The 25,045-nt window shown below is 57.5% G+C and overlaps 3 protein-coding genes and 2 long non-coding RNA genes across 15 annotated transcripts in view; 3 read left to right on the top strand and 2 right to left on the bottom strand.

The window, feature by feature from the left end:
* MEGF8 (multiple EGF like domains 8) overlaps positions 1-7,225 on the top strand; it is a 40,046-nt gene extending 32,821 nt beyond the window's left edge. For both annotated transcript variants that reach the window (XM_086689888.1, XM_086689887.1), the window contains 7 exons: positions 2,253-2,460; positions 2,624-2,783; positions 3,097-3,289; positions 3,784-3,954; positions 4,050-4,180; positions 4,699-4,831; positions 5,769-7,225. In XM_086689888.1, the coding sequence (XP_086546014.1) occupies positions 2,253-2,460; positions 2,624-2,783; positions 3,097-3,289; positions 3,784-3,954; positions 4,050-4,180; positions 4,699-4,831; positions 5,769-7,037 (2,265 nt within the window). In that variant the 3' untranslated portion in view covers positions 7,038-7,225. The remainder of the gene's footprint in view (positions 1-2,252; positions 2,461-2,623; positions 2,784-3,096; positions 3,290-3,783; positions 3,955-4,049; positions 4,181-4,698; positions 4,832-5,768) is intronic.
* A 2,111-nt stretch (positions 7,226-9,336) lies between these two features.
* Positions 9,337-11,819, top strand: LOC147573630 (uncharacterized). The gene is made up of 2 exons (XR_015244897.1): positions 9,337-9,837; positions 10,074-11,819. It is a non-coding gene; the product is annotated as an uncharacterized LOC147573630 (long non-coding RNA).
* A 684-nt stretch (positions 11,820-12,503) lies between these two features.
* The window catches only part of LOC147573628 (uncharacterized), a 17,685-nt gene continuing 5,143 nt past the window's right edge, over positions 12,504-25,045 (top strand). The window contains exons 1-3 of the long non-coding RNA XR_015244892.1: positions 12,504-14,737; positions 19,932-20,221; positions 23,355-23,464. This is a non-coding gene — a long non-coding RNA (uncharacterized LOC147573628). The remainder of the gene's footprint in view (positions 14,738-19,931; positions 20,222-23,354; positions 23,465-25,045) is intronic.
* CNFN (cornifelin) lies at positions 12,798-15,061 on the bottom strand. 4 transcript variants are annotated; one of them, XM_086689881.1, is made up of 5 exons: positions 14,932-15,005; positions 14,207-14,389; positions 13,644-13,754; positions 13,098-13,234; positions 12,798-12,996 (listed from the first exon to the last, which is right to left on the bottom strand). In XM_086689881.1, exons 2-5 carry the CDS (start codon positions 14,241-14,243, stop codon positions 12,907-12,909), a joined length of 375 nt encoding a protein of 124 aa, XP_086546007.1. In that variant the 5' UTR covers positions 14,244-14,389; positions 14,932-15,005; the 3' UTR covers positions 12,798-12,906. The 4 variants fall into 4 exon arrangements, with proteins under 4 accessions (XP_086546007.1, XP_086546009.1, XP_086546008.1 ...); XM_086689883.1 differs by having other exon boundaries at positions 14,207-14,253; positions 14,932-14,996; XM_086689882.1 differs by having other exon boundaries at positions 14,207-14,328; positions 14,932-14,991.
* Positions 23,328-25,045, bottom strand: part of LIPE (lipase E, hormone sensitive type) — an 18,794-nt gene continuing 17,076 nt past the window's right edge. For all 7 annotated transcript variants that reach the window (XM_086689847.1, XM_086689853.1, XM_086689851.1 and 4 more), the window contains exons 9-10: positions 24,433-24,851; positions 23,328-24,011 (exon numbers count right to left, since the gene is read on the bottom strand). In XM_086689847.1, coding sequence (XP_086545973.1) covers positions 23,763-24,011; positions 24,433-24,851 — 668 coding nt within the window. In that variant the 3' untranslated portion in view covers positions 23,328-23,762. The remainder of the gene's footprint in view (positions 24,012-24,432; positions 24,852-25,045) is intronic.

Below are 25,045 nucleotides of genomic sequence, written 5' to 3'. Positions count from 1 at the left end.
GCATAAACTCAGGTGTGAAATCAGCTTCTTATGAATAACAAAAGACATTCCAGCATTCAGGAAGAACTGGGACACAGGGAGGATATATTCTTGTGTTACATCACAGCATCCCATAGGCAGGTTGTATAAATTAAATGGGAGAGTGTATTTTAGAACACAGGGCCATGCTTGCCGTTCGGTAAAAACTCTGTAATGCTTCAAGTTCTGCCCACTGGGAGGATTCCCAGCCTCCCCTATCTGGGACACACCCACAGGGTCACCACAGTAGGGTGGGTGTCCTCCATGTGACCCTGTAGTGTGCGTCTCTAACACACGGAGGCCTCATCCCCAAGCCTGGGGGCTTTCTGGTGATACAAGCTTTTCCCTAGTATTGTTGAGGGTCTCATCATTTGTCTTTGTGGGAACCCCAGGGACCGGAAGGCAACGCCAGAGAGCCTGTTGCCAGGCACTTGCTGCTCCCCTGGCCCCTCTATGCTGCTCAGGGAGTGAGGAGGGGCTGGGTTGGAGGCGGGAGGAGGCTGTGGGGCGGGAGACTCCAGCACAGACTCCGGGCGTCGCTGTAGATGCAAGAGTACTTCCGCCAGATCTTCGGATTTCTGTGAAATCTCCTAGCTCTAAAGTGTTGGCTTAGGCTTTTAAAAACCACCACCGCGCAGACCAGACATCACAGATGTACAGACCAGACCCGTAAGAGATGGGCAGACCAGACCCGTTACGATTTGGCTCAAGGGCAGCTGTCTGTGAACCATCAGGCATCGTTCTCTTGAATGACTTTGGCTTCAGAGCCTGGGACAGGCAAGAGGGCTCTCTTCCCTGGCTTCTCCTCATCACATTCTTTATCGAGTCCCTTCCTCGTGCCAGGCACTTTGCTAGGTTGTGGGCCTGTGTCAACATGAGCTAGAATCCTGCTCTCGGAACTTACATTCCTACGTCTCTTCCAGGAGTGCAGGATACGCAGTTTATGGTGTTGGGCAGCATTGCATATGGCCATTAGGGAGGTTACCGCAAAGAACGCTGGGCAGACTTGAGACTTGGTCTCCCCCTCCCACCCCCCAGATTGCCCCACCATCTGCCAAGGGGTGCACTACATTTAGATCTGGAAGCCTAGCTCTGGCAGTTCGGCAAGGCTCAGCTCACTGCTGGCGGTAACCCTCAGAGCTCCGGCCACAGCAACCAGGGTGTCTATTTCAGGATTATATGGTTGCTAATTGCTGTCAGACAGCCCAGACTAATCTCTGCTGTCTTATACTTAAGGCCCGAGCAGTGGATAAAATACTCTTACACACCAAGAGTCTGACCCCTGCTGGGTGCCTCGTCTGGGTCCCAGGACGTGATAAGTGATGGCGTACGAACTCCTGTGCAGCCCCTGACCGCAGACTCAGCTTCCCAGCCTAGGGTGGGAGGACCCTCTTGCCCCAGCAGCTGGATCCACATTTTTCTAAGCGACCGTGGCTTGTAACTCCCCGCCTCCCGTCACTAGTTTCTTTTTTTTTTTTTTTTCAACGTTTATTTATTTTTGGGACAGAGAGAGACAGAGCATGAACGGGGGAGGCGCAGAGAGAGAGGGAGACACAGAATCGGAAACAGGCTCCAGGCTCTGAGCCATCAGCCCAGAGCCTGACGCGGGGCTCGAACTCACGGACCGCGAGATCGTGACCTGGCTGAAGTCGGATGCTTAACCGACTGCGCCACCCAGGCGCCCCTCCCGTCACTAGTTTCTATCTCCACTTGGGATTGTTGCCTTCCTTTGGTTGTAAGAAACAGCCGTGTCCACTAAGCCGGGTGGGTAGACTGCCGCGGCCAGTCACACTAACACAGTGGTACCTCTAGGAGCCCAGGGTGGAAAATGCAGCCAAGGCCGTATTGGAGACGGAGCCTGGAAAGCTGCCCACCCCGGCTTTGGGTGTGTGGTCCTCATCAGTGCTTCCTTCTGCATCTGCTCTGTTTTCCTGCCCCTCTGGTCTCTTCATTTGCTGTGATTTGCTCATTCAAATGTCCCTGCCAGCCCCAGTCTCCAGAATCTTCTAGTTTCAAGGTTGCCCCTACCCTGACTTCCCGTGTGGACTCCTAGTTGCAAATGCTTGACGGGAACAATGTGATGACCTCAGCTGGTGTCCGCTTCGGTCCATAGACTGTGACCAGAGAGGGGCGAGAGCTCTGAGGAAGGGGTGTAGTTGGGGAGGATACCCAGGATGTGTTTGGTCCTCTTGCTCACCCCCCACCTCATTTCTCATTTCCCCTCCCCCATACAGTGTCTGAGCCCCTCCTACCTGCCCCTGCGATGTATGGCCGGAGGCTGTGGGCGGCTGCTCCGGGGACCCGAGAGCTGCTCCCTGGGCTGTGCTCAGGCGACCCAGTGCGCCCTGTGCCTGCGGCGCCCCCACTGTGGCTGGTGTGCCTGGGGGGGCCAAGATGGGGGTGGCCGCTGCCTGGAGGGTGGACTCAGCGGTCCCCGTGACGGTGAGATGGGTTAGGACGTGGGGTGAGGGGGACTGACCCTTGGCTGGGGGTCTGGCACAGAGAATGTGGGGGGCGCTGGAGGCTGTCTCAGAGGTGGGGATCAGGGACAGGTGGAGCGAGGGCCTGGGTGGCACCCAGGTGAAGCTCTGTATCCCCGGGCCAGGGCTGACATGCGGGCGACCTGGGGCCTCCTGGGCCTTCCTGTCCTGTCCCCCTGAAGACGAGTGTGCAAACGGACATCACGACTGCAATGAGACACAGAACTGCCACGACCGGCCACACGGTTACGAGTGCAGCTGCAAGGCGGGCTACACCATGGACAAGTGAGGGGGCGAGGGCGGTGGCCCAGGCACCTGTGGGGTGGGAGCAGCAGAGGGTGAGGCAGGAACCAGAGTGGGCGTGAGGTGGTGGGACTCATCCGGGACGCGGTGAAGGTGGGGGCTCAGTCGTGGAGGGGAGGGGTTGGTGAGTTAAATGGGGCACCCTGGGAAGAGGGTGGCAGGCTGGACCCTGGACGAGGACCATGGAACAGACCAGGCGTGAGCAACCGGTTGAGGGCAGTGTAGCGGGTGTTGGGCCGGCGGGAGCCACGAAGCCCCCTGCTCCGCCCGGACCCTCTGCCTTCCGCCCCTGCAGCATGACTGGGCTGTGCCGCCCGGTGTGCGCCCAGGGCTGCGTGAATGGCTCATGTGTGGAGCCCGACCACTGCCGCTGCCACTTCGGCTTTGTTGGCCGCAACTGCTCCACAGAGTGTCGCTGCAACCGCCACAGCGAATGCGCGGGTGTGGGCGCCCGTGACCATTGCCTGCTGTGCCGCAACCACACCAAGGTGGGCCTCCCGGGGTCTCAGGCCCTCCCCCCAGGGACAGGGCCTTCTCTGCTTTCAGCTCTCGCTCAGGCATCTTGAGCCTCCTCCCAAGCCCTGATAAGCCGGGCCCAGGGAGGAGGAGGCCTAGCCCTAACCCAGGGAGGTGTGAGGAGATTCTGGGGACGCTGTCTGAATTTGTGTCAGAGAGGGGCTACCCCAGCATCGTGGACAGAGTCAGTGCTGGGCTGGCGAGGCTGGTCACGTGCAGGAGGATTTAGGATGGTGTAGAGAAGGGCTTTCTGAGCTCCCCACTGCGGGCTGGAGGGGCACGAACTCAGCCACCCTCCACCCCGTCACGGGAGGTGTGCAAGTGAAGGCAGGCAGCTAAGTCGCTGAAAGGCCGGGATTGCCCCAACCGAGTGCCTGAGCCCCTGCTGCACCCTCATGGTGCTCTCAGAGTGTCCCCCCCCCCCCAACTGATCACCAACTCTGACCACCCTGTCACTGGTTTCCAGGGCAGCCACTGCGAGCAGTGCCTCCCTCTGTTCGTGGGCTCGGCTGTGGGGGGCGGGACCTGCCGGCCCTGCCACGCCTTCTGTCGTGGCAATAGCCACGTCTGCGTCTCCAGGAAGGAGCTTGAAATGGCCAGGAGGGAACCAGAGAAGTACTCGCTGGATCCAGAGGAGGTAAAAAGGCTGGAGCCCAGGGCTTCTGGGCCAGGTCTCGGGGAGGAGGGGGTAGTCCAGGCCTTTTTGTGATCACTCTGTCTGTCTTTGGTCAGATTGAAAACTGGGTGACAGAGGGGCCTAGTGAAGACGAGGCTGTGTGTGTGAACTGCCAGAATAACAGTTATGGGGACAAATGCGAGAGCTGCCTGCACGGCTACTTCCTCCTGGATGGGAAGTGTACCAAGTGAGAAGAAGGGGGGCCTGGGACCCTTGCCCTGCTCACTGGGAATAGCTCTGGGAGCCAGACTCCCCTCCCCAGTTCTCCGCCCTCAATCAGAAGCGGACGATATCCTCAGGGAGGCCCCAGGCTGAGGCAGCGTTGGGGGCGATGAGCCAGACCCAGGTGGGAGACCCCCGGCCTCAGAGGCCAGTGTTGACACACAGGCCAGGCCGCAGAGCACCACCCCGTGGAGACTGGCAGGCAGAGAGAGAGCTGCCGAGGGTGAGGCCTCAGGACAGCCTCCCGTTCCAGCCCTTTCTTCTGAATGGTCAGCAGACTCTGGAGTCATTCCAACCTGGCTCCAAATCCTGGCCTTGCCACTTACTGGCTCTGTGGCCTTGGGCAAATGGCTTCACCATTTGTGAGCCCCCGTCTCCTCTCCTGGCCTGTGGCTCACATCGGAGCTCACGTAGGCAGCATCCAGCCTGGATCCCGGTAGGTCAGGGGAGCCCCCTGACCCCTGTCTTCTCCCCCTTCCTCAGATGCCAGTGCAATGGCCATGCAGATACATGTAACGAGCAGGACGGGACGGGCTGCCCGTGTCAGAACAATACAGAGACGGGCACGTGCCAGGGTAGTTCGCCCAGTGACCGCCGAGACTGCTACAAGTACCAGGTGCGGCTGGAGAAGCGAGTTGCAGATAAGCCAAGGGCCCCGCGCCCTCAGAGGTCCACTCACTCATTCAACACATATTTACTGAGCACCTGACAGTTGGGATGAGTGTGCCAGGCAGTGTGTGAGGCATTAGGACGCAGCGGGGAACAAAACGGGCAAGAGGTTCTGTCCTCAGGAAATTTACTTTCCCGTTAAGGAGTCCAGCGACAAACAAATGAAGAAGTCGGATGCACAGTTTGTTAGCAATGAGCAGTAAGGAGAAAGGAGGGCCAGTGTTGTGGAGTGGGAATAGTAGATACGATGACCAAGGAAAGCCTTCGTGAGAAGGTGACACTTGAGAAAAGACCTGATGGAAGTCAGGACAGGCAGATATGGGGATTGTGGGTGAGTAGAGAGTCAGCCAGGCAATAGATCACCCAGTGCAAAGGCCCTGAGGTAGGACGTACCTAACGTCCTACGGAAACAGCAAGGCTGGCAGGTGACGCTGGCCCAGCCCCGTGCTGTGCCCGTGGCTTCGGCAGTCCCATGAGCGAGCTCTGTTTACTGCCTGTGTAAGGAGGAAGGATCTCAAATTCAGCGAGGTCAAGTCATTAGTCTGAGGCCACACAGGCAGTGAGGGGGTAGAGCCAGGTTCAGCAGAGCTCTTCATCGCTGTGCCTCAGAGTTCCAGAGGCCTCCACATCAGGGTGCTGTGGTCATGGGGTGACACCAGGGACAGCAGTGCTAGAGTGTAGGGTCCTGGTGGCCTCCACACTGTGTCGGGGAGGTGTGGGGGCAGGGGGAGCAGTCACAAGGAAGCTGCTGGGGACTGAGAGAGCCTGGGGCAGTGACTGCTCACCAGTTGGTACTGAACGTCAGTACTGCGTGGAGGGTGGCCAGGCACCGAGCCAGCCCTGACTGCCACCCCCCCCCCCCCCGCCCCACCGCTTGCCCGCAGTGCGCCAAGTGCCGGGAGTCCTTCCACGGGAGCCCGCTGGGCGGCCAGCAGTGTTACCGCCTCATTTCCGTGGAGCAGGAGTGCTGCCTGGACCCCACGTCCCAGACCAACTGCTTCCACGAACCCAAGCGCCGGGCTCTGGGCCCCGGCCGCACTGTCCTCTTTGGCGTGCAGCCCAAGTTTACCAACGTGGACATCCGCCTGACGCTGGATGTGACCTTCGGTGCTGTGGACCTCTATGTCTCCACCTCCTACGACACCTTCGTGGTCCGTGTGGCCCCTGACACGGGCGTCCACACCGTGCATATCCAGCCACCTCCACCCCCACCGCCTCCCCCACCCCCTGCTGACGGCGGACCCCGGGGGGCCGGGGATCCAGGAGGACCCGGGGCCGGGAGCGGGCCAGGTGCCCCGGCGGAGCCCAGGGTGCGGGAGGTGTGGCCACGGGGCCTGATCACCTACGTGACTGTGACAGAGCCGTCGGCCGTGCTCGTGGTTCGTGGTGTGCGGGACCGGCTGGTCATCACCTACCCGCACGAGCACCATGCCCTCAAGTCCAGCCGCTTTTACCTACTCCTGCTGGGCGTGGGGGACCCGAGCGGGCCCGGCGCCAATGGTTCAGCTGACTCGCAGGGCCTGCTCTTCTTCCGGCAGGACCAGGCCCACATCGACCTATTTGTCTTCTTCTCCGTCTTCTTCTCCTGCTTCTTTCTCTTCCTCTCACTCTGCGTGCTCCTCTGGAAGGCCAAGCAGGCCCTGGACCAGCGGCAGGAACAGCGCCGGCATCTGCAAGAGATGACCAAGATGGCCAGCCGCCCCTTTGCCAAGGTCACCGTCTGCTTCCCGCCTGACCCTGCCGCCCCGGCCCCTGCCTGGAAGCCGGCTGGGCTCCCACCGCCCACCTTCCGCCGTTCGGAACCCTTCTTGGCACCCCTGCTGCTGACGGGGGCCGGGGGGCCCTGGGGACCTGTGGGAGGAGGCTGCTGCCCGCCCGCCGTCCCGGCCACCACTGCCGGCCTGCGAGCCGGGCCCATCACCCTTGAACCCACTGAAGATGGCATGGCCGGTGTGGCCACTCTGCTGCTCCAGCTGCCCGGAGGACCCCAAGCACCCAACGGCGCCTGCCTAGGGTCGGCCCTCGTCACGCTGCGGCACAGGCTGCACGAATACTGTGGGGGTGGTGGGGGTGCTGGGGGCAGTGGGCACGGGGCTGGCGCAGGCCGGAAGGGACTGTTGAGCCAGGACAATCTCACCAGCATGTCCCTCTGACCCACGGTGTGGTCCTCAGCCACAGCGACTGAGTACCCTGATAACGCCACCCTGGATTCAGGGCTCCTCCACTTGGTGGCCCCTGGACACCGTGTCCTCAGAGACCTCTGGCTCCCTTTCCCCGGGGCTCCCCAGACAGGGCATTTGACGTTCTGCATTCAACAATTATTTATTGAATACTTACTGTATGCCAGGCACTGTTGAAGTCACCGGGCAAAGCAGGAACTGAGACAGACGAGTTCCCTGATCTCGTGGGACTTAGGTTCCAGTGGAGGGAGACAGTCAGTGTGCACCAGTGCCTGTGCACACACACGCGCGCACACACGCACATACACACACACAAAGGCGAGGAAGGTCATTTCCGGGAGGGAGAAGTGCCATGAGGGATCAACAGGATGTGGCTGTGAGGGACTTCGAGGTAGAGTCTGTTGGGCATTCCGAGAAGCTAGGCCTAAAGCCTGAGAAGGAACTGGCCGTGGGGAAAGCTTCAGAAAGTGGGTCTCAGGCAGAGGGAGCTGTAAGGACAAGGCCCTGAGGTGGGGACCCGCTTGCTTCATTGGAAGGATCAGAAAGGGCCAGCATGACCCAGACCGCGTGTGAAGAGATGAGTTGGGAGACAGCAATGGGATCACCCAGGGCTGTGTGGGTCCCAGATAGGGTTTTGAATTTTATTCTCGGGGAAAGCCAAGGGACAGTTTCATAAGGATCCGAGGTACGTATTCGAGAGGTCACTCAGCTGTGGTGTGGAGGATGGTTCGGAGGGGGCAAGAGAGGCGACCAGGGGCAAGAGACGATGATTAGGACGAGGGCAGTGGTGGGGGCGTGGGTCAGGGACAGGTGCAGGATGTGTGTGGGAGGAGGTAACGATGGCGTGGATGTTGGGATCAGGAAGGGGGGAGTCCAGGATGACTCCAACTTTGTGGCCTGAACTGTGGGCGGATACTGGGGTGGTTTATCATGATGGGCAGCCTGGGTCTTGTGGGGAAAACCAGGAGTCCAGTCTGAGACTCTTAAGATGCTCTCTTTAGGCATCTCTTCAGTCAGGTCCAGCCAGGGAAACAGACTGCTGTACTTTAGCGGAAGGAACTGAGCGCAGGGGATTGGCTGTGTTGTTGAGGGACGCAGACGATCAGAGGTGGGACAGTGAGGCAGTCCAGGGGCCAGCTGTCAACTGTAGGCTGGACAGACAAAGCCAAAGCTTAGATGGTGTAATTGATGCTAGGACCAGGGCCACCGGCTCAGCAGGAATCCAAGGAGACAAAGCCTCAGATGCTGCCCCAGGGCGCTGGGCGTTGGAGATGGAAATGGTGGAGTCTTCTGCGCATCTCTCTTCCCAGACTTGAAGACTTGTGGCTTCCCTCTAGGGGCCGCTCCCCCACTCAGCCACCACCTTGGACTTCTGAGCTCCTCTCCCCCTTGAGGACTTCGCACCCCCATCCCAGCCATCTTGAACTTGGGACTCCTTTTGCAAGACTCCATCCCCCAGCTGTACTTTGGGGCCTTAAGGAGCTGGGCCCCGTCTCCTCCCCTCTGCTGGGGGCCTCAGTCTAAGAGGCCACGTGTGCTGTCAGGGGCCGTCTGAAAGGGAGGAGTGGTTGAAGCAGCAAATAAAGAGTGTGGGGAAGGCGGGTGTCTGAGCACCGTCTGCCTGCAGGAGATGGGGTGTCTTGCTTCTCTGAACAGCATCCAAATGTGGATAAATCGAGTCAGTGCCCTTACCTTGGCCCCCCTCCGAGCTGTATAGCTTGGGCCTGGCTCCTCCCTGCCCCTCCTGAGCAGGGGTGAGATTGGACCACTATACAAGCCCTCGTTCCCCAGAAGGGACAGACCTAGAGGAGCCGAGGGCACTGTGACCGTTGGCCCTTCCTCGGATCCCTGTCGCAGGAAGACCCCAGTTTGTCTCCGGAGGGAAAACGTTGCCTTGGTCCCAGGCTTGGGTTTTATTCTGGCCTCTGACATAAGAGTGAGGCAGCACGGAGACCAAAATGTCCTAACGTGATGAGTTTGAGTTCTCTCTAATCCCAGAAGGCTCCAAGGCCCAAACGGGAAGCAGCACAGGAGGCTTCATCTTCCAGGCCCCCAGGGCAAGCAAGAGCAGTGGTGAAGAAGGTGCAAGTGTGCCCTCGGTCGGCCTCGAGCAGTGAGCAGCGAGCAGCAGCGCGGGAGTCTGGCCGAGAGTGGTAAACAACGTGTTTTCCTCTTCAGCCCGCCCATGGGCACACGCCTGAGGCCTCATCTGACGTGAGCCCAAGACACGATAGTGAGGTGGACTTGGAGTGGGACCGGGGGAGGTGGGTGGGGTCGGGTCTTCACTGTGGTCCACGAAAATCCTAGTATTTTCGGATTTATGGGCAGTTTAAGGGATTTTCAAGGATTACTCTGCCCACACATGAGTTTTGCCTTTGTGAGCCATTGGTAGTGCCTAACCTCCGAGACGTGACTGTGAACTTGTATTTACTGAGTACCGGTACTAGACCGTTTGCTTGCCATGTTACAGCCCAGCAACCCTATGCGGTAGGTAACCGTGTGATCCCCGTTTGCAGAGAAGAAAACAGAGGTTCATAGATGTCATTGAGCCATTGAATTAATTTGAACCCAGGCCATGTGACTCTCAATCCACATGCCTGATCACCAGACCCTCTAGCCTCCTGAGGAGGGAACCCCCAGGAATAAGGGGGGGGGGGGAGGAGGAGGAGACAAGGGAGAAAGCACAAGGGAGATCATGCGGGTTCTTAGCCCACCTAGCTGAGAGCTCTCCCAGCACAGAGCAGGCACTAGAGGCAAGTGTTCAAAACGGCGGGTTTCTTAAAAAATTTTTTTTTCAACGTTTATTTATTTTTGGGACAGAGAGAGACAGAGCATGAACGGGCGAGGGGCAGAGAGAGAGGGAGACACAGAATCGGAAACAGGCTCCAGGCTCTGAGCCATCAGCCCAGAGCCTCACACGGGGCTCGAACTCACGGACCGCGAGATCGTGACCTGGCTGAAGTCGGATGCTTAACCGACTGCGCCACCCAGGCGCCCCCAAACCGGCAGGTTTCTGCTGGGGATAAAGCACAATTTCCCACCCGGGATGCTAACCAGAAGCAGGACATGCTGCCTAAGGGAGTCCAAGGCCAGGACAGAGTTCACCCTGCATGACCAGGAAGGAGCTAAGACTCGTCTGCGTTATGATCAGATCTTTGGTAAGGTCTCCTCCCCACCACCACCCTGTGACTGTGCCTTCCTGAGCAGAGCGTTTGCACTGTGACTGGCCCCTTGCTCTGCTACACAGAGCCAGCCTCTCCAACTCCTGTCCATACCTTGCAGATGCCCCTATACAAATGCCCCATAGCATGAGGCACGTGTTCCTCCTCCTTCCACGTTAGCTCCTCAGCTGGCACCTCGCCCTGGTATCCACGTACCTGAATGCAAGAGGCTCAGGGAGTGTGAGAGAAAGACTGGGCGTGGAAGGTCTGGATTCTAGTCTGTGTATGGCCATCAATGCCCTAGGGACTTCAGAAAAAGGGGAGAAATTTCACCAAGGGCCAACAGCACTTCCGATAGTGTGCTGGGTGCTTAGCCTGAGTCCTTTAGTCTTCCTGATACCGATGCTGGGAGGGACAGGTTTATTCCCCCATTTTGCAGATTTGGAAACTAAGTCCCTTGCCTGAGTACTCAGGGCAGATTAACAGGTGAGCCCAGATTCTGATGCAAGCCTGTCTGACTCTCCATTGCCCCCCACCGTTACCTCTAAAATCATGTCCCTTTTCTGCATCAGTGTCTCCCACCTGTGATCATTCACTATCTCCACCCACAAGGGGCTCCACGCAGTTCTAGGTACTGGGACACAGCAGCGAACGGGGTCCCTGCCCTCATGGAGCTGACAAACCAGCAGGGAGCCAGAAAATAAATATGTAAATGATGTGGTATATTGAAATATGGCCAGAAAAACAAGGCGGTGAAGGAGAAGAGGGGTTGGTCCTTGCTATGTAATATAAGGTAGAAGGGAAGGCCTTGCTCCTAAGATGACTTGTGAGCAGATGGGAAGGAATAAGCCGTAAGGACATCTGAGGGAAGAGAATTCCAAGTTGAGGGAACAGCTAGTGCAAAGGTCCTGAGGTGGGAGCACGACTAGCATTTTAGAGAACCGACCAAGAGACTCACGCGGGTAGGAGCGGGTGGGAATAAGGAGGAGACAAGGTCAAGGAAAAGCCGGAGGCAGATTGTGCAGGTCCTCGGGCCACGGTGAGGACTCTGGCTTTAGCTCTGTGCAGGAGGAGCCGTGAGAAGGTTCTGAACACAGGAGGCATGTGACCTAACTCAGGTGTTCGCAGGGCTTCTCTGTGGGAGGAAACTAAAGAGGTGGGGATACGGCAGGGAGCCCAATGAGGAACCGCTGCCTTAGTTTAGGCTGAGGAGGAGGGTGGCTGGAACAAGGTGAGAACGGGTGGGGGAGAAGTGGGGTTCTGGATATATTCTGAAACTAGAAGCAACAGAGTGCTGACAGATGGGCCATTGGGTAAGAAAGCCACGGAGCCGGAGCTGAGCCGCTGGAAGGCTGGGGTTTGCTGTTTCCTGAGAGGAGGAGACTGGGAGGAGGAGGTCGGGGGCAGGGAATCCGGAGTTAGGTTTTAACTTGTCGATGCCCATTAGATATTCCAAGCAAAGATGTCACTTGGTGGTTGGATACATGAATGGAAAGAGAAAGAGTAACAGCAAAGAATATAAATGATATATTAATACCAGGATAGTATAATATAATTATACATAATGATACTATTAACAAGTTTATTAAGCTCACTCTGGTCTTTCCATCTGTTCCATCACTTGCTCTCACAGTAGCCACATGACATACTAGGGATTGTCCTTAGAGGAGGAAACAGGCTCAGAGAGGTTTATTAATTCACTAAGACGACACGGCTAGTAACCCGGCACGACACTAACACTAATAACATGGCAAGAGTCAACATCGGATCCTAGGTCTGCCCAATTTTGAGGCCAGATTTTCTTTTTTTTTTTTTTTTTTTTTTTTAATTTTTTTTTTCAACGTTTATTTATTTTTGGGACAGAGAGAGACAGAGCATGAACGGGGGAGGGGCAGAGAGAGAGGGAGACACAGAATCGGAAACAGGCTCCAGGCTCTGAGCCATCAGCCCAGAGCCCGACGCGGGGCTCGAACTCACGGAGCGCGAGATCGTGACCTGGCTGAAGTCGGACGCTTAACCGACTGCGCCACCCAGGCGCCCCGAGGCCAGATTTTCTAATCTGCTAGTTGCTTTCGTGTAAAGAGAACTAGATGATCTTTAAGGATTATTCAGCTCTAGAGAGCCCGAAACCGGGCAGTTCTGTGCTTTGGAGACAAAGTCCCGCCCCCCCCCCCCCTTCCCCTGCCCGGAACTCCATATCTGTTATGTTAGAATTGTATATAGGCCAAGAATCCATACGTATTGACTTGAAGGCGGGGTGGGTCTCCCAATTTTTTCCTTTGGGCGTGTAACCTCTACCAAGGCAGCTTTTTCTGGTTTTGCTTATTTTAAGGATCCGCACACAACTTCAGTTGGGCAGCTGAAGGGGTTAGTGGTTTCACTTTGTTAATGAACCACTCGTTTAGAGGGGTAAGACTTGCCAATGTCACACGCAGCAGGTGGGGTGGGGGGCAAGGATCTGACTCTGGAACTCCTCCTTCCACACCTAGGCATCTTCCCTGTGTCCCCACACCCCTCACCAAACCTCCTCCACCCAGATTCCTTCCCTGGGACACAAATAATGTAGGCGGAGTTGGTTTTCAGGTTTTTATTGTGGGTGTATTTCTGGTAGCGGGATAGGGCGGAGGGGCAGAGGAGGCCCAGCGCGACAGGTGGAAAAGGAGGAGGGATGGGGGGCTTCCTTACTCCCGGATCTTCAGTTCCCGCGCCATCTGACAGAGGGCGCAGGGCAAACAAAAGGTGAGGGCCGCCCAGTCGTGCCCGACAGAGCCCTAGAGGGTGGGAGAGAGAGGTTAGGAGCCCCGCCAGGGTCCCAGGAGGCCCGTCCCCCAGCCCCCTGCTCCGCGCCCCCCCCCCCCCCCCCCGCGCGCACCTGGATGTGGTAGCGCTCCCGCATGCCGGTGCGCAGGGAGTGCAGGCCTCCGGGCAGGTAGGGCGCGCAGCAGCACTCCCCGAAGTCGTCCGAGATGCGGCAGGCGAGGCACAGAGGGGCGAAAGTGCCGCACAGACCTGGGGCGGGCGCGGGGCAGTCAGAGCGGGGGCCCACCGGGCGCCCCGGCCCCCTCCGCCTCGGGGAGAGGCGAGGCTGATGGTCCGCGGCGCCAAATCCGCCAAATGGAGGGTCCCAGAGGGGATCCGGGGACCCAGCGGGAGTGGTTTAGAGGTTGGGAGATAGGGTTTGGAGAGGGAGCTGGGGCCGCAACAAGGAAAGTTGAGGGTGCAAGGGGTTGAGGGTCGAGGGGAAGCTGGAAGGTGTGAGGTTAGGATCCTAGGGAGTGTCGGAGGTGGGAGTTAGGGGTGAGGTTTAGAGTGTGGGAATTCGGGGTCCAAGGAAGGGAGCGGGAGTGGGGTTAGTAGGGCCGGGGAAGGGGTTGGAGGTGACCTTCCCCCTCTCCTGGAGGGAGCTGCAGGCACTCACAGACAGGCATGTCGTTGCAGCAGTCTGTGAGTCCGGTGTGCCAGTCACTGAGCTGGGTCTGGTAGCAGCTGCTGGCACACTGGGGCTGGCTGGTCACTGGGTAGGACATGGCTGCGAAGGAAGGTAGCGGGCCGGAGTGAGCGGGAGGCTGCCAGCCTCTCCCCACATCCCTGCCCCCAGAGCCCCTTCCTCTGCCGGGCAGTCTGGGCGGGGCCACCAGGCCGCCCGCGGAGGGGACACCACTGCACCTCCCCCGTCCTCTCTGCTACATTTGGGCACTGACACCCCAGTTTGTCCCCGTTGCCACTGCCTCCTGCACATCTGGTTGAGCTGTGGGTGGGGAACTCATGCACGTCTGGGGAAGGGTGGGTGCCACATCTGGGTGGGGCTGAGAAGTGGTGTTGCCTCCTCCACGTCTGGGCCTGGGGTGCTGGGTTCCTGCATTTCCAGGGGCCTCTGGGGTGCGATCAGGCGCCATCTGTCTTCGAAGCCAGGGTGCCCAGGGGAGGGAAGCTGCCGGGTTCCGGGACTGGAAGGGTTGCTGGTTCATCCAGTGATCCCACCTTTGCCTTTCACGTTGTCGTGCATCTCAAACTGCATCTTGCCGGCCCTGGGAAGGTGGCGTTGGGGGCGGCAGAGGTAGCGGCGGTGACAGTGGCCGAATCTGTCCAAGGGAGGCTGGATACTGGGGGAGGGGCAGGCACGGAGTAGGGGCACTGGGGGCTGGGTGTTCAGGGGGAAGGGAGCTGGGGAGAAAGAGGCCAAGTCAGCCTGCCAGCTAGGAGAAACATGGAGTAGGGATGTATGGGGAGGGGCGAGAAACTCGCCCGTCTCTGTACAGCTGCCCGACAGACCCCAGAGGACCTTCCTCATACCAGAGGGAGAGCTGGAGAGAGAGGCCAAGAAATAGAGACAGGCAGAGTCAGAGACAAGGGGGGAAAGAGATCAGAGCCAGGTGCCCATCGAGATGCCGCCAGTAACACTCACACCTGCTTAGCGCTTTGACTTCTCTGCAAGCCCATTTCACAGACGGAACACTGAGGCTCACACAGGTCAAGAGAAAAACCTCACATCTGATGGCCCAGACCAAAGGGGTGAGTAGAAAGGGTGCTGGGCCCCAGGGCTTCCAAATTCAACCCGGCACCACTCACACTGAGAAGGTGGACACCGAGGGCATGGAGAAAGACAGCAATGTCCACAGAGACGGTCAGAGGTATGCAAAGAGACAGAGACGTCAGTGGAGTGGAGAGAGAGAACAGAGCAGAGGGCTGTGGGCAGATGCTCATACCTGTAGGACAGCGATGGCGATGAGGCAGACAGGTGTGGGTGACCTGGACACTGAGTTCTCAGTCTCAGGTTGGTAGCTGCTTATATTGGGGCGGGCCACGTGGCCCTGGGCGGGGCTCTGACAGAGGTGCCCAGGGAGCCAAGCCGGTCTGGCTGACCCTCTTCCCCCACCCCCCCCCCCCCAGGAACTTCCCCTCCCTCCCTCTCCATCCCCCATCCCCCCACTTCCCCCTCAAGCTCTTGCGGGACCTAGGAAATCAGGAAGGGGGCCAGGGGTGCTGGAAGGGGAGAGGGCAGAGAGGGAGAGACAGATGAGGGGGGTAGGGAGAGAAGGCAGAGGGGAGGTGCAAGGGGCCACAGTACAGAGACCCACAGGCAGGGAGGACAGAGGGACAGGGAGGGAATGGGGGACACAGAGACAGAAGGGGAGGCCTAGATGGGAGAGAGAAGGAGACTCAGAGAGATGATGAGAGATAAAGACAGAGCGATGGAGAGAGAGATGCGGAGACAAAGAAGGACATAGATCTGTGGAGAAACAGGCAAAGGGGAGTCAGATTCAGAGGGAGGCACAGAGGTGGAGGGGTGGAGGGGCAGGGAGGTGGAGGAGGGGATGGGGATGCGGGAGAGTGCCGTGGGGGCTTCTGCTGTCATCCTCAGTGAGGTTCCCACTTTCCTGGAAGAGGGGGCATTGTCCCCCCATTCGGGGCCACCATGCACATGGGGGGAGCAGTGTGTTTTGGGGGTGACTCATGCTGAAACTAAAGTAAATAAACACAACTCACCCCACCTTCAAATTGGGAAGGGAGGAGGCTGGGAACTGAGAAGATGTGGTTCCAGAAAGAGATGGATGTGACCCAGGACACTGGGGTAACTAACAGAGCAGATGGGGGGGGGTCTTCATCCAGGCCCCTAACAGAGGACAGAGAGGGGCTCAGATTCTGGGTCTGAGGGAGGAGGGCTGGGGGTGCAGACTCTTGGGTTAGGCTAAACCACAGGGGTGTGCAGGGGTCCTGGCATTTTTGGCTGCTGGGCTCCTGAGGGGTGAAAGAGCGAGGGACCTGGATGCCTGAGTCACCAAAGTCTGCCCCCAACAGGCCTGGCGTGGTTGGAAGTGACTCAGTGAGGGAAACAGCATTAGAGCTGGGTGGGGTTTCCAGCACGGGTGTCACCCAAAAAATGTAGGAGGCACTGGAAAATTGGGGTGTCACCTCCAAAGAAGGTGGTGTTGTCACCCCACTGGGAATGGGTATGGAGTGATGGCAAGTGGATCACCCTGTCCGCCTGGGATCCCAGCTTTTCCCTCACCTCCTGATTCAACGTGCCAGGACCCAAGCCTTGGTCTCCCAGCACCACCCAGGTGGCTTGCTGTCCTTGTCCCCAGACTTATGGGCGGCACTCAGCATTTTGCTGGTATGTGTCCATCACTTGGTCCAGGAGGCTGACTGTCTGGGGAACATCTCTCCACCTCTGGTCTATTGTCCTTGCGCCTCCATCTCTGCATCTTTGTTTCGTCAGCTCTGGATCTCCCTTTCCTCATCTCTGCAAATCTGTTTCCAAGTTTCCCTGGTTCTGTCTCCCTACCTCTGAGTCTCTGCTTCCCCAAGCTCTGTGTCTCTTGCCCTCATCCCAGGGTCTCTGCCTCCCATCTCTGTGTCTCTTTCCATCTTCAGGCCCCCCCGCAAGGAGGCAGCCAGAGGGCCCCATCCCCCAACTGTCCAGACCATGGGCTGCAGGTGATTCAGGGGCAGTCATCTCTGAGGACCCCAGGCCTCCCAGGATGACAACCTGAGTTGTCCTCAAGTCTCCTCTTCCACTCTGACACAGCGTGGGGGCTGCAATTAGACAGCAACTCACTAAGATGAGGAAATCGGGTGGGGAAGTTGTGAGGTGGCCTGTTTAGGGGTGAGGAGGAGGGTGGGAGCAGGAACAGAGGCCTGGGGGCTGACGAGAGACCATGGTGGTCTCCAGGGACCTGGCACTCATCCCCTCAATGGAGTCACCAGAAAAATATAGGACACTCAGTTAAATTTGAATTTCAGGCAAACAACAACAAGAATTTTTTTTTTTAGCATAAGTATGTTCCATGCAATATTTGGGATATACTTATACTAGAAAAGGTATTTGTTGTTCATCTGAAATTCACATTCAACTGGGTGTCCTGTATTTTTATCTGCTAAATCTGGAACCCTGCCTTCAAAGACAGAGGAGAGGAATCCAAGTCCCTGGCCCTTCTTTTTCCAGAACCCAGGATCCCAGGCACCCAGCCCTCCCTCCTCAGGACCTGAGAGTCCAGGTTCCGGTTCCCCTCTTGTTCTCCCCTAAAGTCCATATTGGGGGCACCAAGCCCCTATTCCCTCAGAGCCCAGGAGTCCAGGCTCCCAGCCCCTTTCTCTCCAGCATCCAAGCGACCAGGTCAGGTCTGGGTCCAGTTGCCCAATGTGGGTTTCATAAGGCGGGTGATGCCATCCATGGCCCTGGAGGAACCAGTCAGGCAGAGCGGACAAGTGAGGTTGCCCCCTCTTCCCATCCTATTCCTGCTGCTTCCTCGAGGGCCAGCCCAGGGGGCTGGGAGCAGAACGGGAGGGACTCAGTGGAGTTCAGGGTGGGACACGGTGTCTGGGTTTGGGTGTGGCGTGTGCCTCTCTTTCTGGGTGTTGTGTGTCTTTGGGGGTTGTGACGATGTCTCAGTGTGCTCTGGGGCGTGACACGTGAGGGGGTCTTTTCTATTTGTGTGTCTGTATTGTCCTTCTACGATTCTACCCACTGTCCATCTTGTTCAGGTGTGGTCAGTTGTCATGGTTCTCCAATCCTGACTGGATGAAGGCAGGAGTTCTTTATTGAATGGGTTGTGTGATGGATTCTAGAGCCAGAAAACCCGAGTTCAAATTCTGACAGCCTCTTCCTGCCTTCAGCAAATCACTAAGCTTCCCGGGACCTCCATTTGTCCATCTGCAAAATGAGCTGTTGCAAATAAAGTGGTTGAGAGGACTGGACGAGTTAACTCGTGCAAAGCGCTTAGAATTGTGCCTCGCACACAGGAAGCATTTTGTGTTTATGCTGGTGATGATGGTGAGGTGCTGTTCTAGTCTCTGGAGATACTGGAGTCACGGAGTAGGAAATGAAACCACGTCTGCATCTGCTCGTGGGCCTGGTAGGGACTGAGTGAGTGGCCTCTCAGTGGCTGGATGGGCGTGTAACTGCATACCTGGGGTGTCTGTTTTGCATGTGAAATAGAATATTTCTGTGTTGTCAGTAAGGGTGATTGATTGTGTGCTTACGTTTATGTTTGTGTTTGTAGGTGACTCTGCGTGGTGCCTGTGATTCTCTGACTGTGTGGGTGCAAATGAAGGTCACACTGAGCAGGTATTGAGGGCACATGTTTGGTGTGATCTTGCATTTCTGACTCTGAGGTGCCAGGATGTGTCCGTGTCTGTATTTGGGGTGTTGAGAACCCCTCTTCCAGCTATTCCTTTCCATGTCCCACAGGTGACCCTGGGAGGGTGACTCCTCCCAAAATGAGCCTCAGTTTCTTCTTATTAGGGATGGGCGGGAGGGCTCAGTGGCCTCCGAAGAAATGCCTATGTGAAAGGGAAGGTGAGAGGAGATGGGTGAGGCCAGGGAGAGGCTGAGAAATATGATGGGGATAGAGATGGCCAGGATGGGGACAGCGGAAGAGCTGCACAGAGAGATGTTTGTCCATCCATTCGAGGGGCATTCGCTGAGCTCCTGCAATGTGCCAAGACCTCTGGTGGGCATTGGTTCAAGGTCTGAGGGAAAGCAGAGAGAGCCAGAGAGATGAAGACCTACCAAGAAAGCTGTTGGCCCCAGGGTGGCCCACCTGTGTCCACGGTGGGCTTAGTGACAGTTCTGAGTGATGGAGACACAGTGATGGAGAGGGACTGAGAGGACCCTGCCCCTCCCCTGTCCTTCCTGAGGCCTCATCTGTCCAGATGAAAGAACAGAGGCCATGGGGGGAAAGTCCCCTCCCAGACTGGGGGCACCCCCATGAATCATTTTCTTATCCTCTCCTAATAGGATAATGACACACCTGCCCCTTCCTAATCACTATTTTTGACCCCAACTGGGCCCAACGCCCACAGTGAGAAGGGTTAGACAAGTCTGGTATTTTGGAATCAGGAGAGGAAATGCCTGAAAGTCCTAGTCCTTGGTCCTTCCAATCCCAGAACCTAGGAGTCCTAGGCCCCAGCCCCCACCCCCTCCCCTCAGGAATCCTTGCTCTTAGCCCCTCTCCTTTGTTTGCTGTCTACCTTTTCTAATCTCTGTGGGCCTGTCTTTTATCTCTTTGTCTATTAATCTCCATGTGTGTTTTGTGTCTCTCCTGCTTCTTTACATCTGCATCTTGATTCCTCCTCACTGGGCATCAATTTTCTCACTTGTAAAATGGGGATTATAGTAATAATAATCTGATCTCTTAGAACTGTAACGAGAAAGACAGGAGATAATTATATAAAATGCTTTGCATAGAACCGGAGTCACAGTGAACCCCATACAAGAGAGCTCTATTATAATTATTGTTTTCAATATTTTAATCTCTCTTGGTATCTATGTTTTTCTCCTCGTCTCCATGTGTCTCCTCCCACTCTGGGTTCCCTTTTAGGGGATGTGGAAAAGCCCTATTGAGGCCAGAGCTTCCCCTAAGCCTCCTCCTCTTCATCTCTCTTCTAAGCCCTACTTCAAGACCCACAACTCTTGCCTGGGGACAAGGCCTGGCTCCAATCCCATAGATAGCCACGTAAGATCCTGAACCCCAAATCTGTCATCCCTGGGCAGGCCGGTGACTCTTTGGGAGTACCCGTCCCTACACCCCGACCTTTCAGGTTCCCAGCTCCCTCCTCCCTCAAGATTCAACCATTCAGAAGTCTAGGTTCTTCAGACCTTCCTCCCTCAGACGCCGGTGCACGTGGCCAGAAAGCACATTCTGGGCCCTTTTGCAATCCACCACGCCCTCAGCTACCACCCCTCTGCGTTTTTTCTCCCGAGGCGGGCCTGACTTGAAGGACGCTAGCTGTGATAAGCCCTCCTTGACGTCAATCACCATCCTCCAGCCATTAGACGCTTCGCCTTCTACCTCCCTGGGCCACTCAAGGCACGTTCCGCGGCAGGCGGGGCCCACAGACTAAGTCGGACAGCGATAGGCTCTGGGAGACGCCAGTCTCTGCGAGTCTCTGCCAGTCTGCCAATAGGACGGGCCGCTGCGGGGTGGGATTCCCACGGCGCACCGCAGAGGCTGGAACTGCTCACGAGGGAAACAGGTTCGGCGTGTCCAGTCGGTAAGCCCTTTCCAGCACGCCCAGTATTGGGGTTCTGGACATAGTTCGGAAGGGAAACGGGGAGGCTTTGTGGGGTTCGAAGCGGAAGGGGCAGCTTAGCTGGCATTTTGCCTCACCGTGCATTTTGCCTTGTTGGAGAAACTGAGTCCGGGATGCACAGCCCCATTCATCTCTCCGTTCCATTCCTCACACCCTAAACCTGATTCTCATCTGCTCCTACCCGTCCGGCACACGCATCCGTGTGTCTTTCCTGCCGTCATTCTCCCACTGATTTCCAGTTTCCTCCTATTGCCACTCACTCACTCGCTCATCACACACTCAGCCACCTATTACTTAAACACTTCCTGAGGTTTCCAGGGTGCCGGGCCTTATGCTGGGCGATGGTGGTGACCAAGATGAGTCAGGCCCAGGCCCTGCCCTCAAGGATCCCCTGTCAGATGGGAGGACAGACACGTTGATGGGCAGGATGTGCCAGAGGTGGGAGAGTCCAGGCGTCTTTTTTGGCTTTGCTGGATCCGGAAGAGGTTTCCAGAGGAGGGGACATTGGCACTGGATCTTGGAGGAACAGGAAGTGTCAAGCAAAGGTGAAGGGCGTGTGGGAGGGTGTTGCAGCACAAGCAAAGAAAGGGAGGCATGCAGGAGTATTACTATGTGTAGGTGCCCAAGAAGAAGGCCTGTCAGGTCCATGTTGTGGTGGGGTAACTGTAAGACTGGAAGCGGATGAAGAAGGCTAACCTCAGCAGCTTAGACTTTGTCCTGGGGTGGGGTGGTAGTGGGGAGCCATGGAAGGATTTAGAGCAGGGGAAGACCAGGTCAGAGCTGGAGCCAGAAATGGAGAAAGGAGATTGGAAGCCAGTAGCCCACAAGGTGGCTTGGGCAGGGACCTAGGCAGGAGAGGATGAGGCCAGAGGCTGAAGGCATAAGGTCAAGATTCAGGAGGCAGAAACTACAGAATATGGGGCTTGATGGGCTATGGGACAAGGGGGTGTCCAGGACAAGAACCAGAGTTCTGACCTGGGGTATACAGGGGGACGATGGAGCCATTTCTGACATGGGGACAGGAAACAAGAGCAGGTTGGTGGGTGGAAGGCTGTTTTGGGAGAGATGAACAAGGGGTCCTGTGAGCTCAGCAGGGGGAACAGGACCTTCAGGGAGAACTCTGGGCTATGGCTCTCTCCCCCATCATAGAAGTCACTTACTGGATGAATGAGGGCCTCCGAAGTTAGGGTCCCCCTGTGCCCATCCTCTTAGGAAATTTTTTGTGTGTGTGCTTCTGCATTTTCAGTCTCTCCCTCTCTCCCTCTCTTCCTTCCTTCCTTCCTTCCTTCCTTCCTTCCTTCCTTCCTTCCTTCCTTCCTTCCTTACCTGGAAGCATTAAAAACATGTTCTATCATCTCTAAATACACACACACACACACACACACACACACACACACACACACCTATATCAAGCTCCCTTGAATTACTTCTCATCCCTTTTACAGCTGAAGACTTATGGTACCCACTGGCTGACTCTCTTACCTTCCACTCCCTCCTGAGCCCTCCATGTCTGGCTGCCTACATCCCATGGCCTTGCTCTGGACAAGGTCACCAAGGACCCTCCTCCCTGCTGAGGCATGATGATACTTCCATCCTCATCTGACTCAGACCACTCCCTCCCACCCCAAATCCCCTTCACTATACATCCTGTTTCCTGGTTAGCCTCTTTCCTTTCTGGCTGCTCCTTAGAACCTCCAGGACTCACCTTTTATTGCCTACCCCTTTACTGGGGACCATGCTCATCAGGGCTCTCTCTGTCCTGGCCCTCTGCTCATCCCACCTACCACTCTTCCCAGCAAGGTTCTAGTTCCTCAGTTCCCGCCAGAAGGGAGCACCCAGCCCGCTCTCCTGCCTCCTGCTGCCTCCTGGATGTCCCCCCCCACCAATTGTCGCACAAAGACCTTTTGATCTCTCCTTGTGCAAAACAGCTCTCAGTACCCGCCCCCCTCCCCCACTCCCCTTGTACATACCTGAGCCTCTTCCCAGTAAAGACACAGTTTTACTGTCCATCTGCTCCCTGGCTAGGTCCAAGTGCCATCTTCATCCCCTTGCTCTCTTGTAACATCCGTTCTACCCTCAATAAGTCCTTTTCAGCCTCAGTTATGGCTCTTACTCCTACTCCCTACTCTCATGGCCTCTGCCCCAGCTCGTGCCTTTTCTTCCTTGTCCTCAGCCTCCTCTGCCTCCAGGATCCCAGTCTTGTCCTTTTTAGTCCATCCCCCAATGTCCCAGCAGGCTCTTTCAATGCCTTAGCTGATCCTGTCCCTCCCTTGCTCAAAGCCCTTTTGTGACTTCTGTTGCCCTCCAGTTAGTCCAGATTGCACCCCAGGCCCTTCAAAGATCTGCTCTTGCTGACAACCCCGAGCCTCTCAGGCCACTCCCTACTTTGCACCCAACCTTCTGGCCAGGCAGAGGCTTTGGTAACTGCCCCTTGGCTCTCATAACTTTGCATGATTCTTCTGCATAGCAAACTTGTGCTCACCCTTTAAGGTCAAGGTCAAATCACCTCTTCTCTGAAAGCCCTCCTTGTCTACCACAGATGGAGCCTGTGTGGACTTGACAGCCTGTGTCTGCGTTTCTCTGCCTACCCTCCCTGAGTCCCTTGAGGGCAGGCCCTGGATAGACATCACTTCTGTTCCAAAGCTAGGGCCTACTAAAGGACAAGGCCTCAGGGTCTTAGTTGAGGGACTGAGTGACTGTCATAGCTGGGCAGGGCTTGGGCTTCCAGTTTTGGGGATGACTGGTTTGTTTCTGGTATCCTGTTCTATTTGCTGCAGTTCTCTAGGGAGTTTGGGTTTTCTTTTTGTGGTGGGTGCTGAGACAGGGTTTGTAAAGGGGAGTCACTGAGAACCCAGAGCCCTCTGGCACACCACCTGGACTAAGTCTGAAGGGGAGGTGGGTCCGTGCTTAGAGCGTCCAATCCCTCTGCACCCGCGAATCCAGGCCCTTCCTCAGGACCCAGACGTTGGGTACCCAGCTTTCTACGGCCAGGTTTCTCGGTTCCCAGCAGCAGCATCTGATGCTGCCCCCTGGTGGGCGACACCCCACTATTTGCAAGAGGCCAAACTAATTAAATACATTTTTATTTACAAAGGAACAAAACCAAACCGACGGGCGAGGTAGGGCCAGGCCCCCGCCCTGCGTCGGTCACAGCAGCAGTAGAAGGCAATGATGGAGTGCAGCTCTGGCTGTCTACGGAGACTGGTTTGTGTGCCCCCTCCCCCGCCCCCCTGGCCAGGGTCTCAGCTTGCGGCCCCGCCTCCCCTCTCCCCCCCCCAGCCGTCCCCCCACCTTAAGGCACAGCCTGCCCCTCCCGCCCACCCCCCACCCGGAGGGAGGGCCGAATGGGCCAGAAGCCCCTCGCGGGGGTCCCCGCCGCCTAACGGGGGGGGGGGGGGGGGGGGGGAGGGGGGTATTCACCACGGAGGCCGGCTTAGATGGAAACAAGAGGCCTTTAGTGTCGCCCCCCGCAACCCTATCTTCCCGCGCGGCCGGCTCTGGCTCAGACCCGCGGCTCGGTGGGTGCGGCGGGCGCGGTGGGTGCGGCGGGCGCGGCGGGCTGAGTGAGGATGAGACGGATGCGTTCCACGCACAGCGCCGCGGCCTGCCGCGTTTCCCGGCACAGCGCCGCCAGGCTCAGGAAGCCGTGCGGCAGGTCCTCCACCACGCACAGGGTCACGGGCTTGCCCAGGCCGCGCAGCCGCCGCGCGAACATGACCGAGTCGTCCAGCATGGGGTCCAGCGCGCACGCCTGTGGGGCACAGCAAGGGGCAGAGGAATGAGGGGAGGAGCCAGGAGAAGGGAGGGAGGCGGGGAATGGGAGAATGAGCTGCTGCCCAGCTTCTCCCTTCCCCTAGAGACACCCCCTCTCTTCCCCTTACTCAGCTGCCCCTAGGCGCTCCACAAGATCGCGAAGGAATGGCAGCCTTGACTCCCTTTCAGCCCTCCCGTCGTCAGGCATGCCCTCCTGGTGGCACACCTCTCCCTTCAGATGTCAGGCAGCTTACTTTTCCCCTCCCGCTGCTCCCGGTCTCTCCTCCCCAGGTGCACCTGCGCACACCTGCCCCTCTTCCCTGCTCCCCTCCCAGGTCTCTCCTCCCCGAGTGCTCCTGCACCCACCTGCCAGCCCCCTCTCCCCCCCACCGGGCACACAGTCCCTATGTGGCGCTCACCACAATGTGCACGGGCGGCAGGCTCTGTAGCATGCTGTCAGGTGCCAGCAGCGGCGACATGAAGGGGTTCTTGACGATGGGTGAGGAGTAGATGGGCATCCGAGTGGGGCCCTGGCTGGCGCGCCTGGGGTGGAAACCCTCAGGGAAGTTGGCAAGCACGCCCTGGCCTCTGTCCTTGGCCCTCAGCTCACCTGGTGCTTTAGCGTCTTTGCGTACATCAGGGCCAGGTAAGAAGTTGACATTGGAGGGCATGGAGGGGCCCAGTGTCTCTGCAGACAGTGACAGGTCAGGGCTGCCCGATGTGTCAGAGTTGCCCTTTAGGCTCAGGTCATGTAGTGTCAGGCTCTTGAAGGAGTCCGTGCCCAGCGGGCCCTCGGGCTGGGCCAGTGCTGCCTCAGACACACTGCGCCGCATTGGTTCTGCAAGAGGGGCAGGGTCAGGTGGCCAGCGGGGCCACGCGTATCAGCCCGGCTCTGTGGGCTGCGTGTGTGAGTGGCTGGCAGGGAAGATCACAGGAAGGGCAGCGGCCTCTGGAGGAGGAGCCGCATCCTAGGGCAGTGGAGGCCTAGTGTTCCCCCACACTCCCTCCTTGGGGATGGGTAGGGAGCCCCAG

Source organism: Puma concolor, chromosome E2, assembly GCF_028749965.1.
Source record: "Puma concolor isolate L17-30 chromosome E2, mPumCon1.1.hap2, whole genome shotgun sequence".
In the NCBI taxonomy this organism is placed as follows: domain Eukaryota; kingdom Metazoa; phylum Chordata; class Mammalia; order Carnivora; family Felidae; genus Puma; species Puma concolor.
This window is presented reverse-complemented; position numbering and strand designations above follow the sequence as displayed.

Coding starts and splice junctions, on each gene's coding strand:
- CNFN (XM_086689881.1), bottom strand. CDS start 14,243: ATGCAGTTTGAGATGCACGACAACGTGAAAGGCAAAG. Junction 13,755..14,206: donor CGACAACGTGAAAGGCAAAG/GTGGGATCACTG, acceptor CTTCCTTCGCAG/CCATGTCCTACCCAGTGACC. Junction 13,235..13,643: donor CTGCAACGACATGCCTGTCT/GTGAGTGCCTGC, acceptor CGCCCGCCCCAG/GTCTGTGCGGCACTTTCGCC.